Genomic DNA, 16,774 nt, shown 5'->3' with positions numbered 1-16,774 from the left:
CTGCTCTGGATTCTGTGTCTCCCTCTCTCTGCCCCTCCCCCACTCTCTCTCTCTCTCAAAAATAAATAAATATTAAAAAAACCACAACTGTATAAAGCAATCATTATAAAATTGTATTGATAAACTCCTTACATATAAAGATGTCATTTGTTTCACAATAATAGGACAAAAGAGGGAGCAGGGAACAGAGCTACACTGGAGCAAAGTCTTTGTGTATTACTGAAATGTATTAGCCTTAGAACTAGATTATTACAAAAATTTTGTTTATTTTTATTTATTCATTTTGAGAGAGAGAGAGAGCAAGCAGAGGAGGGGACAGAGAGAGAAGGAGACAGAATCTCAAGCAGGCTCCATGCTATCAGTGCAGAGACCAATGCAGTGCTTGAGCTCATGAACGATGAGATCATGACATGAGCCAAAATCAAGAGTCATACGCTTAACTGACTGAACCACCCAGGCACCCTGGGCCTAGAATATTTTAAGTTTTTTTTTTTTTTTTAAAGTTCTTAGTTTATTAATCCTCTCATGAAAAATCTGCACAAACGCCAGATAGTCCCTGAAGCATCTTTACTCCTTCTGTTGACCAATCTCCAGCTCACTTTTTGCCAGCACCAACATTAGCTTTTGCAGTTCCCCTGACTTTCTTCATTCGGTTCTTGCATTCCTTCTGCTGTTTTCTCGACGTCTTTTTCTTCTCATACAGGCCATGTCGTGCAAGTCTATGTTTGGGTTCATTTTTCTTTGCATAATCCAAGGAATCATAAATCATGCCAAAGCCAGTTGTCTTGCCACCTCCAAGATGGGTTCTGAATCCAAATACAAAGATGACATCTGGTGTGGTCTTGTACATTTTGGCTAGTTTTTCCTGAATTTCTGTCTTAGGTACTGTTGCCTTTCCGGGGTGAAGAACATCCATGACCATCTGTTTCCGCTGAAGTAGTCGGTTGGTCATGAACTTCCTGGTCCGGATAGTTACTGTGTCATTCATGATGGCGGTGGAGCTTTAGGCAGCCAGGGAGGAAAAGAGCTAGATTATTTTAAGTTAATAAATTCATTGTAATCCCCAGGGCAACCACTAAGAAATTATCAAAAAAAAAAAAAAGAAATAAACAGCAAGGGAATTAAAATGATATATTAGAAAATATTTAAATAGAGAAGGCAGTCATGGAGTAATAGAAGAACCAAAAAGATGTAAGAATGTAGAAGACAAATAGCAAAATGAAAGACATAAATTCTACCTTATCAGTAATTATTTGGAATGTAAATGGATTAAACATTCCAATAAAAAAGCAAGGATTGCTGGAATGGGCTAAAAATGATCCAACTGCTCTATAAGCCAACCAGGAAAAGAGTTCCTTTATAAGCGAATTTATTAATGCTCTCTCAAGATAAGGCAACATTACACAATTAATTACATAATGAGAAGGAAAGGTCTTTCTGGATCACAGACACATAAACACACACAGATTGCTTCAATTATAGCCCTTTTCCCCACTAAATGATCTTGCCACCTTTGTTGAAAATCATTTAACATATATATACAGACTTACTTCTGTGCTCTTTATTCTATTCTATAGGTTTGTTTTTATGGTAGTATAGCTGTGGATTTCATAGATACCCTTTAATAGTTTGAGAATGTTCCCTTCATTCCTAGTTTTTATCATGAAGCATGTTGGATTTTGGTCAAATGCTTTTGTGTCTGAGATAATCATGTGATTTTGTCCTTTTTTTTATTATTAATACAGTGTTTGACACTGACTGATTTTCATATAACCAATCTTGCATTCCTTGAATGAATTACACTTGGTCATGCTACATAATCTTTTTTATGTGTTGGTGTCTTTGGTTTGCTGGTATTTTGTTGAGAGGTTTGCATTTGTATTCATAAGAGAGATTGATCTATAGTATTCTTTTCTTGTTATGTCTTTGGTTTGGGTATCAGAGCAAAACGTGCTTTGTAAAATTAGTTGAAAAATGTTCCCTTCCATTATATTTTTGGGGGTGAAAATGCATTGTGTTTTTTTTGTTTTTGTTTCTTTAAATTTTGGGTTTAAGCCATCTGGGCCTGGGGTTCTCTTTATAGGAAGGTTTGTTTGTTTTTGTTTGTTTGTTTGGGGTGGAGGTTTTTTTTTTTAAATATGAAATTTATTGTCAAATTGGTTTCCATACAACAACATATCAAAAACTCACAAGAGAATTTCAATAGCACATTTGAACAGGTACACAGAAGAATTACTAAATGGAAGATGAGACAATTGAAATTATTCAAACCATAAGAGACTCTTAAAAACTGAGAATAAACTGAGGGTGTGGGTGGGAGGGGTGGGTGGGTGATGGGCATTGAGGAGGACACCTGTTGGGAGGAGCACTGGGTGTTGTATGGAAACAGTCACTTTCCTCTTGCTACTTTCAAGATTCTCTTTTTGTCTTTGTCTTTCAACAGTTTGATTATAAGGTGCCTTGCTGTGGATTTCTGAGTTTATTGAGCTTGTTAAATGCGTAATGTCTTTTATAAGATTTGGGAAGTTTTCAGCTATTATTTCTGCAACTATTCTTTCTCTCTTTCCTCTCCTTCTGGGACTCTCATTCTGCATATGTTGGTAGGCCTGATTGTGTTCCACAGGCGACTTAGGCTCTGCTTATTTTCCTTCACTGCTTTTCCTTTCTACTCTTCAGCTCAGGTCATGATCTCACTGTCTGTGGGTTTGAGCCCTGCGTCAGGGTCTGTGCTGACGGCTCAGAGCCTGGAGCCTGCTTCAGATTCTGTCTCCCTCTCTCGGCTCCTCCCCTGCTTGCACTCTGTCTCTGTCTCTGTCTCTCTCTCAAATAAAAAAAACATTAAAAAGTTTATAAAAAATAAAAGCAAAGAAAACTGGATCTGCACATGCCAAAAAAAAAAATGAAGTTGGACCTTTACTTTACAACATATATAAAATGTAACTCAAAATAGATCGAAGACCACAATGTAAGAGCTAAAATAAAATTCTTAGAAGAAAACAGAAAAAAGCTCCATGACACTGGATAAGACAGTGATTTTTTGGATATGACACCAAAAGTACAGGCAAAGAAAGAAAAAATAAATTGACTACATCAAAATTAAAAACTCTTGTACACCAAAGACAGAGTGAAAAAAACCCACAGAATGGGAGAAAATATTTGCAAATCATATACTTGTTAAGGGACTAATATATAAAAATATCTATAACTTCATAACAACAAAAAACAACCTGAGTTTAAAATGGGCAAAAGACTTGAGTGGACATTTCTCTAAAGGTATACAAATGAACAGTAAACACATGAAAAGATGCTCAACATCACTAATTATTAGGGGAATGCAAATCCAAACCACAATGTGATACCATTTTACATTCATTAGGATGGTTATTATTAGCAAAACAAAACAGAACAGAACAAATCTTTTTTTCCTTTTTTATGAGAGAGAGAGTGGGGGTGGGAGACTGGGAGGGGCAGAGGGAAAGGAAGAAACAATATCCCTTGATCTCACAACTGTGAGATCATGACCTCAGCCAAAATCAAGAGTCGGACACTTAACTGATTGAGCTCCCCAGACACCCTGAAAATAACAAGTCTTAACAAAATGTGGAGAAACTGGAACACTTCTGCACTGCTGGTGGGAATGTAAAATGATGCAGCTGTTACGGAGAGCAATATGGCAGTTATTCAAAAAATTAAAAATAGAATTACCATATAATCCAGCAATTCCAATTCTGGGTATATAACTAAAATAGTTGAAAGTAAAATATTTGTACACCCATGTTTATAGCCCCATTATTCACAGTAGCCAAAAGGTGGAAGCAACTAAAATTTCCATCAATGGATAAATGGATAAACAAAATGTAGTACACCCATAAAATGGAATATTACTCAACCTGAAAAAGGAATAAAATACTGACACATGCTACAACATGGATGGACCTTGAAGACATTATGCTAAATGAAATAAGCCATACACAAAAGGACATGATTCCACTTCCTCTAATACGAAATATCTACAGTAGTCACATTCACAGAGACAAAAATAAAATGGTGGTTACCAGGGACTGGAGGTGGGAGAGAATGAGAGTTAGAGATTAATGTGGACAAAGTTTCAGTGTAGGAAGATGAAAAAGTTCTGGAGATGGATGGTTGTGATGGTTGCAGAACAACGCTAATGGACTTAATGCCACAGAACAGTAAACTTAAAAATGGTTGTATGATGCATTATATGTTATATGTATTTTATCACAATAAAAAAAACACAGTTAACATCATATGCAGTGGTGGAAAACTAAATGTTTTTACCCATTATTAATAACAAGACAAGGGTACCAACTCTTGCAACTTCTATTCAACATTGCACTGGAGATTCTAGCTGGGGTAATTAGACAGGGAAAAGAAATAAAAGGAAACTTGGTTGGAAAAAAAGAATTAAAATTACCTCTATTTGCAGATGACATCATCTTATATATGGAAAATCCTAAGGAATACACTCATACACAAAAAAGCTTTTAGAACTAATAAATGAATTCAGCAAAGTGGCAGGATATAGGACTGATATAGTAAAACCAATCATCCTCAATGGGGAAAAACTGAGAGCTTTCCTCCTCAGATCAGGAATACAACAGGTATGCCCATTCTCACCAGTGTTGTTTAACATAGTGTTGGAAGTCTTAACCTCGGCAATCAGACAACAAAAAGAAATAACTTCAGCCAGGTCACGATCTCGCGGTCCGTGAGTTCGAGCCCCGCGTCGGGCTCTGGGCTGATGGCTCAGAGCCTGGAGCCTGTTTCCGATTCTGTGACTCCCTCTCTCTCTGCCCCTCCCCCGTTCATGCTCTGTCTCTCTCTGTCCCAAAAATAAATAAACGTTGAAAAAAAAAATTAAAAAAAAAAAAAAAAGAAATAAAATGCACCCAAATTGGCAAATAAGAAGTCAAAGTTTCACTCTTTGCAGATGACATTATACTCTACATGTGAAACCCAAAAGACTTCACCAAAAAACTGCTAGAGCTGATACATGAATTCAGCAAAGTCACAGGATATAAAATCAATGTACATAAATCAGTTGCATTTTTATACACCAAAAATGAAGCAATAGAAAGAGAAATAGAAACTAATCCCATTCACAATTGCACCAAAACCCATAAAATACCTAGGAATAAACCTAAACAAAGAGCTAAAAGATAAATATGCTGAAAACTATAGAAACCTGTGAAAGAAATGGAAGAAGACACAAAGAAATGGAAAAACACTCCATGTTCATGGATTGGAAGACCAAACATTGTTAAAAATGTCAATACTACCCAAAGCAATCTACATGTTCAATGCAATCCCTATCAAAATAGCACCAGTATTCTTCACAGAGCTAGAACAATCCTAAAATTTGTATGGAACCACAAAAGTCCCTGAATAGCCAAAGTAATGTTGAAAAAGAAAACCAAAGCTGGAGTCATCACAATCCCAGACTTAAACCTGTATTACAAAGTTGTAATTATCAAGACAGTGTGGTATTGGCACAAAAAACAGACACATAGATCAATGGAATAGAACAGAGAACCCAAAACTGGATCCACAAATATATGGCCAGCTAATCCTCAATAAAGCAGGAAAGAGTATCCAGTGGAAAAAAAGTGTCTTCAGCAAATGGTGCTGGGAGGACTGGATAGCAGAATGCAAAAGAATGAAACTGGACCACTTTCTCACACCATACACAAAAATAAATTAATAATGGATGAAATACCTAATGTGAGACAGGAAACCATCAAAATCCTAGAGGAGAACACAGGCAGCAACCTCTTTGACCTTGGCTGAAGTAACTTCTTACTTGACATGTCACCGAAGACAAGAGAAGCAAAAGCTAAAATGAACTATTGGGACCTCATCAAGATAAAAAGCTATAAACAATCAACAAAACTAAAAGACAACCAGTGAAATGGGAGAAGATATTTGCAAATGACATATCAGATAAAGGGTTAGTATCACAAGTCTACAAAGAACTTACCAAATGCAACACCCAAAAACAAATCATCCAGTGAAGAAACAGGCAGAAGACATGAACAGACATTTTTCCAAAGAAGACATCCAGATGGCAAGTGGACACATGAAGAGATGCTCAAAATTGTGTATCATCAGGGAAATACAAATCAAAACCACAATAGATACCACCTCACACCAGTCAGAATAGCTAAAATTAACAACTCAGGAAACATCAGATGTTGACAAGGATGTGGAGAAAGGGGGACCCTATTGCACTGTTGGTGGGAATGCAAACTGGTGCAGCCGCTCTGGAAAATAGTGTGGAAGTTCTTCAAAAAATTAAAAATAGAATTACTCAAAGACCCAGCAATTTCACTACTAGGAATTTATCCAAAGAATACAGAAATCCTGATTTGAAGGGGCACATGCATCCCAATGTTTATAGCAGTGCTATCAACAATAGCCAAAGTATGGGAAGAGCCCAAATGTCCATCAACTGATGAATGAATGAAGAAGATGCAGTTTATATACACAATGGAATACTACTTGGTGATGAAACAGAATGAAATCTTGCCATTTTCAACAACATGAATAGAACTGGAGGGTATTATGCTAAGTGAAACAAGTCAATCAGAGAAAGACAGATATCACATGATTTCACTCATATGTGGAATTTGAGAAACTTAACAGATAATCTTAGGGGAAGAGAAGGAAAAATAAGATAAAGACAGAGAGAGGCAAACCATGTAAGACTCTTAAGTGCAGAGAACACACTGAAGATTGATGGGGGCGAGATTAATAGTAAAAAGCTTAAGGAGGGCACTTGGGATGAGTACTGGGTGTTATATGTAAGTGATGAATCACTGGATTCTACTGAAGCCAAGACTACATTTTTTTTAAAACTAACTTCAGAATTAAAACCCCCCCCCCAAAAAAATTGTATTTCTATACACTAGTCATGAACATTGAATGAAATCAAATTTAGGAAGCAATTCTATTTGTAACAATATCAAAAGAATAAAATATTTAGAAAGAAATTTACAAAATGTGTATGACTTATACATTGAAAACTAGAAAATAATAATTGAAAGAAATTTTAAAAGACCTGAGTAAATGGAAAGACATGCTATGTTATGAATTAAAATATTTAATATTAAGATGGTAGGTCTTCTCAAATTGATCTACAGATAAATGCAATCTTTATAAAACCTTAATTACACTTTTTTGTAGAAATTTGGCAAGATAATATGAAAATTCATACAGAAATGAAAGAGACCTGGAATAGTCAAAAACCTTTGAAAAAGAAGAAGACAGAGGAGGACTCATAGTTTCCCAATTCAAAATTTATTAGAAAGCTATAGTCAACATTACTGTATAGTACTGGCACAAGAATAGATGTATAGTTCAAGTTAATAGAAATAGAATTTAGAGTCCAGAAATAAATCCTTATGTTTCTACTCAATTAACTTTGGACAAGGTTGCCAGGATAATTCAGATGGGAGAAAACATATTCCTTTCAACATACAGTGTTATATAATTTGGTATAGAAACAGTAAATTTGGATCCCTGTTTCACATCATATACAAAAATTAACTCCAAAAGGATCATAGGGATATTAGTGAAAAGAGAGTATGGAATTCAAAAGGCCCATCTCACTGAAAAAAAAGCAAAAGAAAGGCGTGATCAATTTTTTTGAACCCCAGAAAATAGTCAAAGGTTTAGAGCAATGAAGAAAATGCTGAATCAAGAAAAAGATAGCTGAAGCACAGCATTTAATCAAATGTCTGTGAAACTGTTAGCTGAACACTAAACTAAAGGGGTAGAGACTTCAGTCATCACATGCCAAAAAAATAGTCTTTTGAGAAAATATTTTAGAAAAATCACTAAACAGACAATCACAACCCATAGCAAGCAAAAACAAACACTGAGGAGAGGGAAGAATCTGATTTAGATTTACCACATTATAATGTAAAAATTTTCACTTTTCAATAAAAAATTATGAGACATGGAAAAAAAGCACAAGAAAGCATGGCCCATTCACACACACAAAAGAAATGAACAGAAACTGTCCCTGTGGAAGTACAGACATTGGAGTTACTAGACAAAGACTTTAAATCAACTGTCTTAAATAGGCTCAAAGAGCTCAAAGAAATTAGATAAGGAACTAAAGGAAACCAAGAAAGTGATGGCTCAACAAATAAAGAATAACAATAGAAATTATCAAAGGAATGAAATAGGAATTTGGAGCTGAAAAGTACAACAACATATCAAAAATTCACAAGAGAATTTCAATAGCACATTTGAACAAGTAGACAGAATTACTAAATGGAAGATGAGACAATTGAAATTATCCATTCTGAAGAGTAGAAAGGAAAAGCAGTGAAGGAAAATAAGCAGAGCCTAAGTCACCTGTGGAACACAATCAGGCCTACCAACATATACAGAATGAGAGTCCCAGAAGGAGAGGAAAGAGAGAAAGGGAGAGAAAGAATAGTTGCAGAAATAATAGCTGAAAACTTCCCAAATCTTATAAAAGACATTATACATTTAACAAGCTCAATAAACTCAGAAATCCACAGCAAGGCACCTTATAATCAAACTGTTGAAAGACAAAGACAAAAAGAGAATCTTGAAAGTAGCAAGAGGAAAGTGACTGATTATGTATGGATCTTGCTATATAGATGGGTTAAATATGACTGCTGAGGGCACCTGGGTGACACAGTTAAGTGTCCGACGCTTGATGTCAGCTTAAGTCATGATCTCAGGGTCATGAGATCAAGTTCTGCATTGGTCTCCATCCTGGCTATGAAGCAGGCTTAAGATTCTCTCTCCCTCTCCCTCTGCACCTCCCCTCTCCCCTGCTCATGCTTTCTCTCTCTCTCTCTCTCTCTCTCTCTCAAAAAAAGATCCCTATATATTGCCCTTATGTGGTTTACTTCTTCATGTAGTCTAGGACTGCTAGCTCAATGTCCAGTTGCACCAAACTTAAATCTTATACACTTACTATTTTATTTATTTATTTTATTTTTAAAAAATGGCTAAAAATACTTTTATTTTTTATTGAAGTATAGTTGACACACAGTGGCATTTTAGTTTCGGGTGCATATTCACTGTGCAAGTTTACTTTTATTTATTTTATTTATTTATTTTTGTTTATTTATCTTTGAGAGAAAGAGAGAGAATGCATACATTAGCAGGGGATGGGCAGAGAGAGAGGGCGAGAGAGAGAGAGAGAGAGAGAGAGAATCCCAAGCAGGCTCTGCACTGTCAGTGCAGTCAGATGTGGGCTCAATCTCACAAACCGTGAGATCATGACCTAAGCTGAAACCAAAAGTCAGATGCTTACCGACTGAGACACCCAGGCGCCCCAGATTCACTTTTAAATGTAACCCCCAAAGCTACTTAAGTTGAGCCTTCCTGCCTTGCATACCCCATGAAATTGCACTCAAATGTGCTAACCAAAGATATGACAAACTCTTTGTCTATAAAAGACCCTAAGCTTCTGTTGCTCTTCAGAACTCCATGACCCAGAGACTCCATCTTGCTACTGAACAACATCACCTAAACGTCATGTAAGCCCTCCCATCTCCCTCTCTTCTGGGAGTTCCCTTACGCGTTTCCTCCTTCAGGGAGGTACTTGTGCCACAGTCTCTGGAAGCTCTCCTGCTGTGAGGGACTTTCTTTCTCATTCAATTCTGTCCAAGTGTTGCCCAATAAAAATATTGGCATCTTGTGGGCCTGTCTTTTCCTTGATCAGCTCTGAATCCTATAGCTTACTATAGATCCTCAATAAGACTGACAGCTGATTTATCAATGGGATGATATCTTCAAAGTGCTTAAAAGAAGAAATCTGTCAAACAAGAACTTTATAGCCAACAATACTGCCCTTCAAAAATAAAGGCATAATTAAAACATTCCCAGATAAATAAATAAAACCTGATGGAGTTTGTTGCTAGTACACCTACTCTACAAGAAATGCTTATAGGGAGGTCTTCAGCTGAAATGAAAGCACACTAAACAGTATCTCAAAACCACATGAAGAAATAAAGAATACTGGTAAAGATAGTCACATAGGTAAATATAAAAGCCAGTATTGTGTTTTTGGTTGGTAACCTTCCTTCCTTCCTTCCTTTTCTTTCTTTCTTTCTTTCTTTCTTTCTTTCTTTCTTTCTTTCTTTCTTCTTTAAATTTAATTACTTATTTTGAGAGAGTGTGTGAGTGAGGGAGGGGAAGAGAGAGAGGGGAGAGAGAGAATCCCAAGCAGGCTCCACTCCTTCAGCACAGAGCTGGACATGGGGCTTGATCTCACAAACTGAAATCATGACCTGAGCTGAAATCAAGAATTGGACGCTTAACCCACTGAACCACCCAGGCACCCAGTAACTTTTTTTTCTATATTATTTTAAAGACAAATGCATAAAATAAGAATTATAAATCCATGTTAACGGACACACAATGTATAAAGATGTAATTTATGACACTAACAACATGAAGGAGAAAAGAAGGAGCTACATAGGAACAGAGTTTTGGGATACTATTGAAGCTAAGTTGTTATTAGTTCCGTCTAAACTAGTTCCATATAATTTAAGATGTGAGTTGTAATTCCCAAGGTAACCTGAAGAAAATAATATACAGAAAAAAAATCAGAAAGGCATAAAAATAGTGCACTATAAAAAAATCAAACACAAAGAGTTAGTAATGTAAGAATTGATGAATAAAATAGATAAAAGACATAAAGAAAAATAAAAAAATTGCAAAAGTAAATCATTATCTGTAATTACTTTAAATGTGAATGACATTAAACTCATTTAAAATGCAGAGATTAGAATGCACACACACAAAAAAAGAGCCCCAACTGTAAGTTGTCCACAAGAGTCTCCTGTTGTATTCAAAGACACAAAAAGGTTGCAAGTGAGAGAAAAGATAATGATATTTTATGTGAATAATAATCAAAAGAGAGTTGAAGTGGCTATACTAATCTCAGGCAAAATAAGCCTTAAGTAAAAAGTTATTATAAAGACAAAGAAGAATATTATATATTGATAATAGGGTTAATCTGTCACATAGGTACAACATTTACACATATACACACCTACTGAGTCTCATGATATTAAACACTGACATAATTAAAGAGAGAAATAATTCTACAATAATAGTGGGAGACTTCAATTCTACATTGTCAAATGAGTGGAACAACTAGACAGAAGAGCAATAAGTAAATAGAGGACTTGAACAACATCATAAATCAATTAGATCTAACAGATATGTACAGTACGCTCCATCCAACAACAGCAGAATACACATTCTTGTCAAGTGCACAAGTCGTGGTCTACATATTAGGCCGTAAAACAAGTCTCAATAAATTTAAAAAGACTGAAATCATACAAAGTGTCTTCTATGACCACAATGGAATGAAACTAGAATTCAATAACAGAAGGAACTGGAAAATTCATGAATATGAGGAAATCAAATAAAACACTTAACCAGAAGGAAAATTTGAAAATATTTTGACATGAATGAAAACAGAACACAACATACCAAAATTCATGGGATATAACAAAAGCAGTGCTCAGAAGGAAATTTATAGGTGTAATGCCTATATTAAAAAAAGAAGAAAAACATATAACTGATATCATAACTTTACAATAGGAGCTAGAAAAAAAGGACAAACTAAACACAAAGCTAGAAGAAGGAAAGAGATTATAAAGATTAGAGTGGAGATGAACAAAATGGAGGATAGGAAAACAATAGAAAATCAACAAAACCAAAAGGTGAGTCTAGGAACATCAACAAAATTGACAATCAGTTAACTATACTACTGAGAGCAAACTTAAATTATTAAAATCAGAAATGAAAATGAGGATATTACTACTGACCTACAGAAATAAAAAAGTATAACAATAAAACATTGTAAATACTTATATGCCAACAAATTAGATTATCTACTTGAATAGACAAATTCCTAGAAACATACCAACTACCAAAACTGATTCAAGAAGAAATAGAAAATCTGCCCAGAATATAAAAAGAAAGAGATTGAATCAGGAAAAAAAAAAGCTTCCAACAAAGAAAAGCCAAACAGCGGATGGCTTCCCTAGTGAATTAGACAAAACATTTAAAGAAAATTAACTTCAATCCTTTTCAAACTCTTTCAAAAAAACAGATAGATATTTTTCTAACTCATTCTGTCAGGCCATAATTACCTGAATACCAAAGTCAGACGAAGACATCAGAAGAAAACAAAACTGCAGGTAATATTCCTTATGGATATGTGTATTAGTATGCTTGGGCTGACATAACACATTACCACAGTCTGGGTGACTTAAACAAGAGAATTTTCTTTCCCATGGTTCTAGAGGCTGGAAGTCTCAGATGAAGGTGCCAGGGTTTGGCTTCTGAAGACTGCTCTCTTTCTGGCTTGCAGATGGTTGCTTTCTCACTGCAGTCCTCACATGGCCTTTCCACGGAATGGAGAGACATAGATGGATAGATACATAGATGGATGGATAGATAGATAGATAGATAGATAATAGGTAAATAGATGAAGAAATTAAAGAGATATATTCCTCTTATTTTGAGGTCACCAGTCCTATCAGATTAGGGCCCCACCTATGACTTCATTTAACCTTAATAACCTTCAGAAATGCTATCTCCAAATATCATCACATTGGGGGTTAGGACATCAACATATGAGTGTTAGAAGGGAATCCAATCTATAGCAGTATATGAAAAAATCCTCAGCAAAATACTAGCACACCTAATTAACAGTACAATTCAAAAGGATTATACACTATGACCAAGTGGGATTTATCCTAGGAATGCAATATATGAAAACAAATTAGTGTAATACACCATATTAATACAATGAAGAAAACCCCACATGATCACCTGCATTGATGCAGAAAAAGCATTTGACAAAATTCAACTCCCTTTCATAATAAAAACAATCAACGAACGAGGAATAGAAAGTAACTTAATATAGTAAAGGGTGTTAGTGAAAAAGCCCACAGCTAATATCATACCCAAAGCAAAAGGCTGAAAGCTTTCCTTATAACATTAAGAAGAAAATATTGATACCAGTTTCACCACTTCCATTCAAACACTACTGGTCTTTCTATCCAGAAACTTAGACAAGAAAAAGAAATTAAAAGGCGTTTAAAATGGAAAGAAAGGGGCGCCTGGGTGGCGCAGTCGGTTAAGCCTCTGACTTCAGCCAGGTCACGATCTCGCGGTCCGTGAGTTCGAGCCCCGCGTCGGGCTCTGGGCTGATGGCTCAGAGCCTGGAGCCTGTTTCTGATTCTGTGTCTCCCCCTCTCTCTGCCCCTCCCCCGTTCATGCTCTGTCTCTCTCTGTCCCAAAAATAAAAAACGTTGAAAAAAAATTTTTAAATAAAAAAAAAAATAAAATGGAAAGGAAAAAGTTAAATTAACACCATTTTCTCATGGCATGATCTTATACATAGAAAAGCCTGAGGGATCCATAAAACCTTACGAGCAGGTAATAAATAAGTTCAGTAAATTTTCAGGGTACAAGACACTGGCCACAATTAGTTGTATACCACAATATACCACAATTAGTTGTATTTATAGACACTAGCAATGAACAGTGTAAGATGGAAAGTAAGAAAAAAATTTTACTGGGGTGTCTGGGTGGCTCAGTCCACCCAGTCCATTAAGCACCTGACTTTGGCTCAGGTCAAGATCTCATGGTTCATGAGTTCAAGTCCTGCATCAGGCTCTGTGCTGACAGTGAGGAACCTGCTTGGGATTCTCCCTCCCTCGCTGCCCCTCCCCCCTCTCAAAATAAATAAATAAACTTAAAAAAAGAAAAAAACTTACTTACAACAACATCAAAAAGAATAAAATACCTAGGTATATATTTAACCAAGGAGGCATGAGAAAACCACAAAACATTGCTGAAAGAAGTTAAAGATCTAAATAAATGAGAAGCCATCTTGTGTATTGGAAGTTTTTTTTTTTAAATTTTAATTCCAGTATAGTTAACATTCAGTGTTCTATTAGTTTCAGGTGTACAATATAGTGATTCAACAATTCCATACATCACCTGGTGCTCATCAGGACAGGTGCACTCCTTAATCCCCCTCACCTATTTAACCCATTCCTCCACCCACCTCCTCTCATGACCATCAGTTTGTTCTCTATAGTTAAGAGTTTGTTATTGACTTGTCTCTCTCTCTCTCTCTCTTTTTTCCCTTTGATCATTTGTTTTGTTTATTAAATTCCACATATAAGTGAAATCATATAGTATTTGTCTTTCTCTGACTGGTTTATTGTACTTAGCATAATACTCTCTAGCTCCATCTATTCCTTTGCAAATGGTAAGATTTCATTCTTTTTTATGGCTGAATAATATTCCACCATATATATGTATATATATATATGTATATATACACATATATATATATGCACACACACATATGTGTATGTGTATATACACATACATATGCTACATCTTCTTCATCCATTTTCTATCAGTGTACACTTGGGCTGCTTCCATAGTTTGGCTATTATAAATAATGCTGCTATAAACACAGGGGTGCATGTATCCCTTAAGATTAGTGGTTTTGTATATTTTGAGTATTGTGGATGGGAAAATTTAATATTGTTAAGATGGCAATACTCTTCAAAGTGATCTACAGACTCAGTGTAATCCCTATCAAACACAAGAGCCTTTTTTTTTCCTTGCAGAAATAAAAAAGCTGATCCTAAAAGTCATCTATTATAGTAAGGGATCCAAAACAGCCAAAATAATCTTGAAAAAAAGAATGAAACTGGAAGACTCACATATTCCACTTTCAAAGCTACAGTAATCAAAACAGTGTGATACTGACATAGGATAGGTATATAGACCATGGAATAGAACTGAGGATCCAATAATTAACCCATGCATCTATGGCTAATTGATTTATGGCAAGGGTTCCAAGAACATTTACTGGGAAAGAAAAGTCTCTTCAACAAATGGTGTTGGACAACTGGATATCCACATGGAAAAAAAAAAGTGAAGTTGGCCCCTTACTTCATACCATATATAAAAATTAACTCAAAATGGATCAAAGACCTAAATGTAAGAGATAAAACTATACAAAACTTAGAAGATATAGGTTTAAATCCTCAAAAATTTGAACTTGGCAATGGATTCTTTTTTTTTTGTTTTCATTTTTTTTTTTAATTTACATCCATGTTAGTTAACATATAGTGTAATGATTTCAGGAATAGAATTTAGTGATTCATCACTTACATAAAACCCCAGTGCTCATCCTAACAAGTGTCTTCCTTAATGCCCCTTGCCTATTTAGCACATCTCTCCATTCCAAACCCCTCCAGCAACTCTCAGTTTGTTCTCTGTATTTAAGAGTCTCTTATGGTTTGTCTCCCTCACTGTTTTTATATTATTTTTGCTCCCTTTCCTTTATGTTCACCTCTTTTGTATCTTAAATTCCACATATGAATGAAATCATATGACATTTGTATTTCTCTGATTGACTCATTTTGCTTAGCATAATGCACTCTAGTTCCATCCATGTTGTTGCAAATGGCAAAATTTCATACTTTTTGAATGCTGAGTAATATTCCATTGTATATATATACATCTTCTTTATCTCTTCATCAGTCAATGGACATTTGGGCTCTTTCCATACTTTGGCTATTGTTCATAGCACTGCTATAAACATTAGGGTGCAAATGCCCCTTTGAAACAGCATTCCTGTATCCTTTGGATAAATACTTAGTACTGCTATTGCTGGGTCATAGGGTAGTTCTATTTTTATTAAAAAATTCTTTTTAATGTTTATTATTTTTGAGAGAGAGAGAGAGAGAGGGAGAGAGAGGCAGAGTGTGAGTGGGGAAAGGGCAGAGAAAGAGAGAGAGACACAGAATCCGAAGCACCCTCTAGGCTCCCAGCTAGGCTCTAGCTGTCAGCACAGAGCCTGATGTGGGGCTAGAACCCACAAACTGTGAGATCATACCTGAGCTGAAGTCGGACACTTAACTGACTGAGCCACCCAGGTGCCCCTATTTTTAATTTTTTGAGGAACCTCCACACTGTTTTTCAGAGTGGCTGCATCAGTTTGCATTCCCACCAACAGTGCAAAAGGGTTCCTCTTTCTCTGCATCCTCACCAACATCCGTTGTTGCCTGAATTGTTAATTTTAGCCATTCTGACACATGTGAGGTGGTATCTCATTGTGGTTTTGATTTGCATTTCCTTGATGATGATGTTGAGCATTTTTTTCATGTGTCTCTTAGCCATCTGGATGTCTTCTTTGGAAAAGTGTCTATTCATGCCTTTTTGGCAATGGATTCTTAAATATAACATTAAAAGCACAGGCAATGAAAAAAATAGATATATTACATATCATAAAAATGTTTAACGTGCATTAAAAACCACAAGAAAGGGAAAAGAAAACACACAAAATGAGAGAAAATATTTGTAAATCATATATCTGTATAGGATCTAGTATTCATAATATATGAATAACTCTTACAACTTAAACACCCCAATGATAAAATCATTCAAGAATTTGAATGCATTTCTCCAAATAAGATGGATAATGATATGAATGGTCACTAAGTATATGAAAAGATGCTCAACATCTTTTCCCCGGACATTGAGGAAATGCAAATCAAAATTATATGAGGTACCCTTTCATTTCCACTAGAATGGCTAGTGGAGAAAGGATGTGGAGACACCACTACAAGCATGAAACCTACAGATATCACAATGACTCTAAGCCCATATCTTTCAATAATAACACTGAATGTAAATGAACTAAATGTTC

The 16,774-nt window shown here is 35.6% G+C and overlaps 1 protein-coding gene across 1 annotated transcript; it reads right to left on the bottom strand.

The window, feature by feature from the left end:
* Positions 1-573: 573 nt before the first annotated feature.
* LOC122496654 (40S ribosomal protein S24-like) lies at positions 574-1,022 on the bottom strand. Its single transcript, XM_043603028.1, has one exon. It carries the CDS (start codon positions 986-988, stop codon positions 596-598), a length of 393 nt encoding a protein of 130 aa, XP_043458963.1. The 5' UTR covers positions 989-1,022; the 3' UTR covers positions 574-595.
* Between the last annotated feature and the right edge of the window lie 15,752 nt (positions 1,023-16,774).

This window comes from Prionailurus bengalensis, chromosome A3, assembly GCF_016509475.1.
Source record: "Prionailurus bengalensis isolate Pbe53 chromosome A3, Fcat_Pben_1.1_paternal_pri, whole genome shotgun sequence".
In the NCBI taxonomy this organism is placed as follows: Eukaryota; Metazoa; Chordata; class Mammalia; order Carnivora; family Felidae; genus Prionailurus; species Prionailurus bengalensis.
This window is presented reverse-complemented; position numbering and strand designations above follow the sequence as displayed.

What these genes read in the sequence shown, in the direction of transcription:
- LOC122496654 (XM_043603028.1), bottom strand. Translation starts at nt 988, where the DNA reads ATGAATGACACAGTAACTATCCGGACCAGGAAGTTCATGACCAACCGA.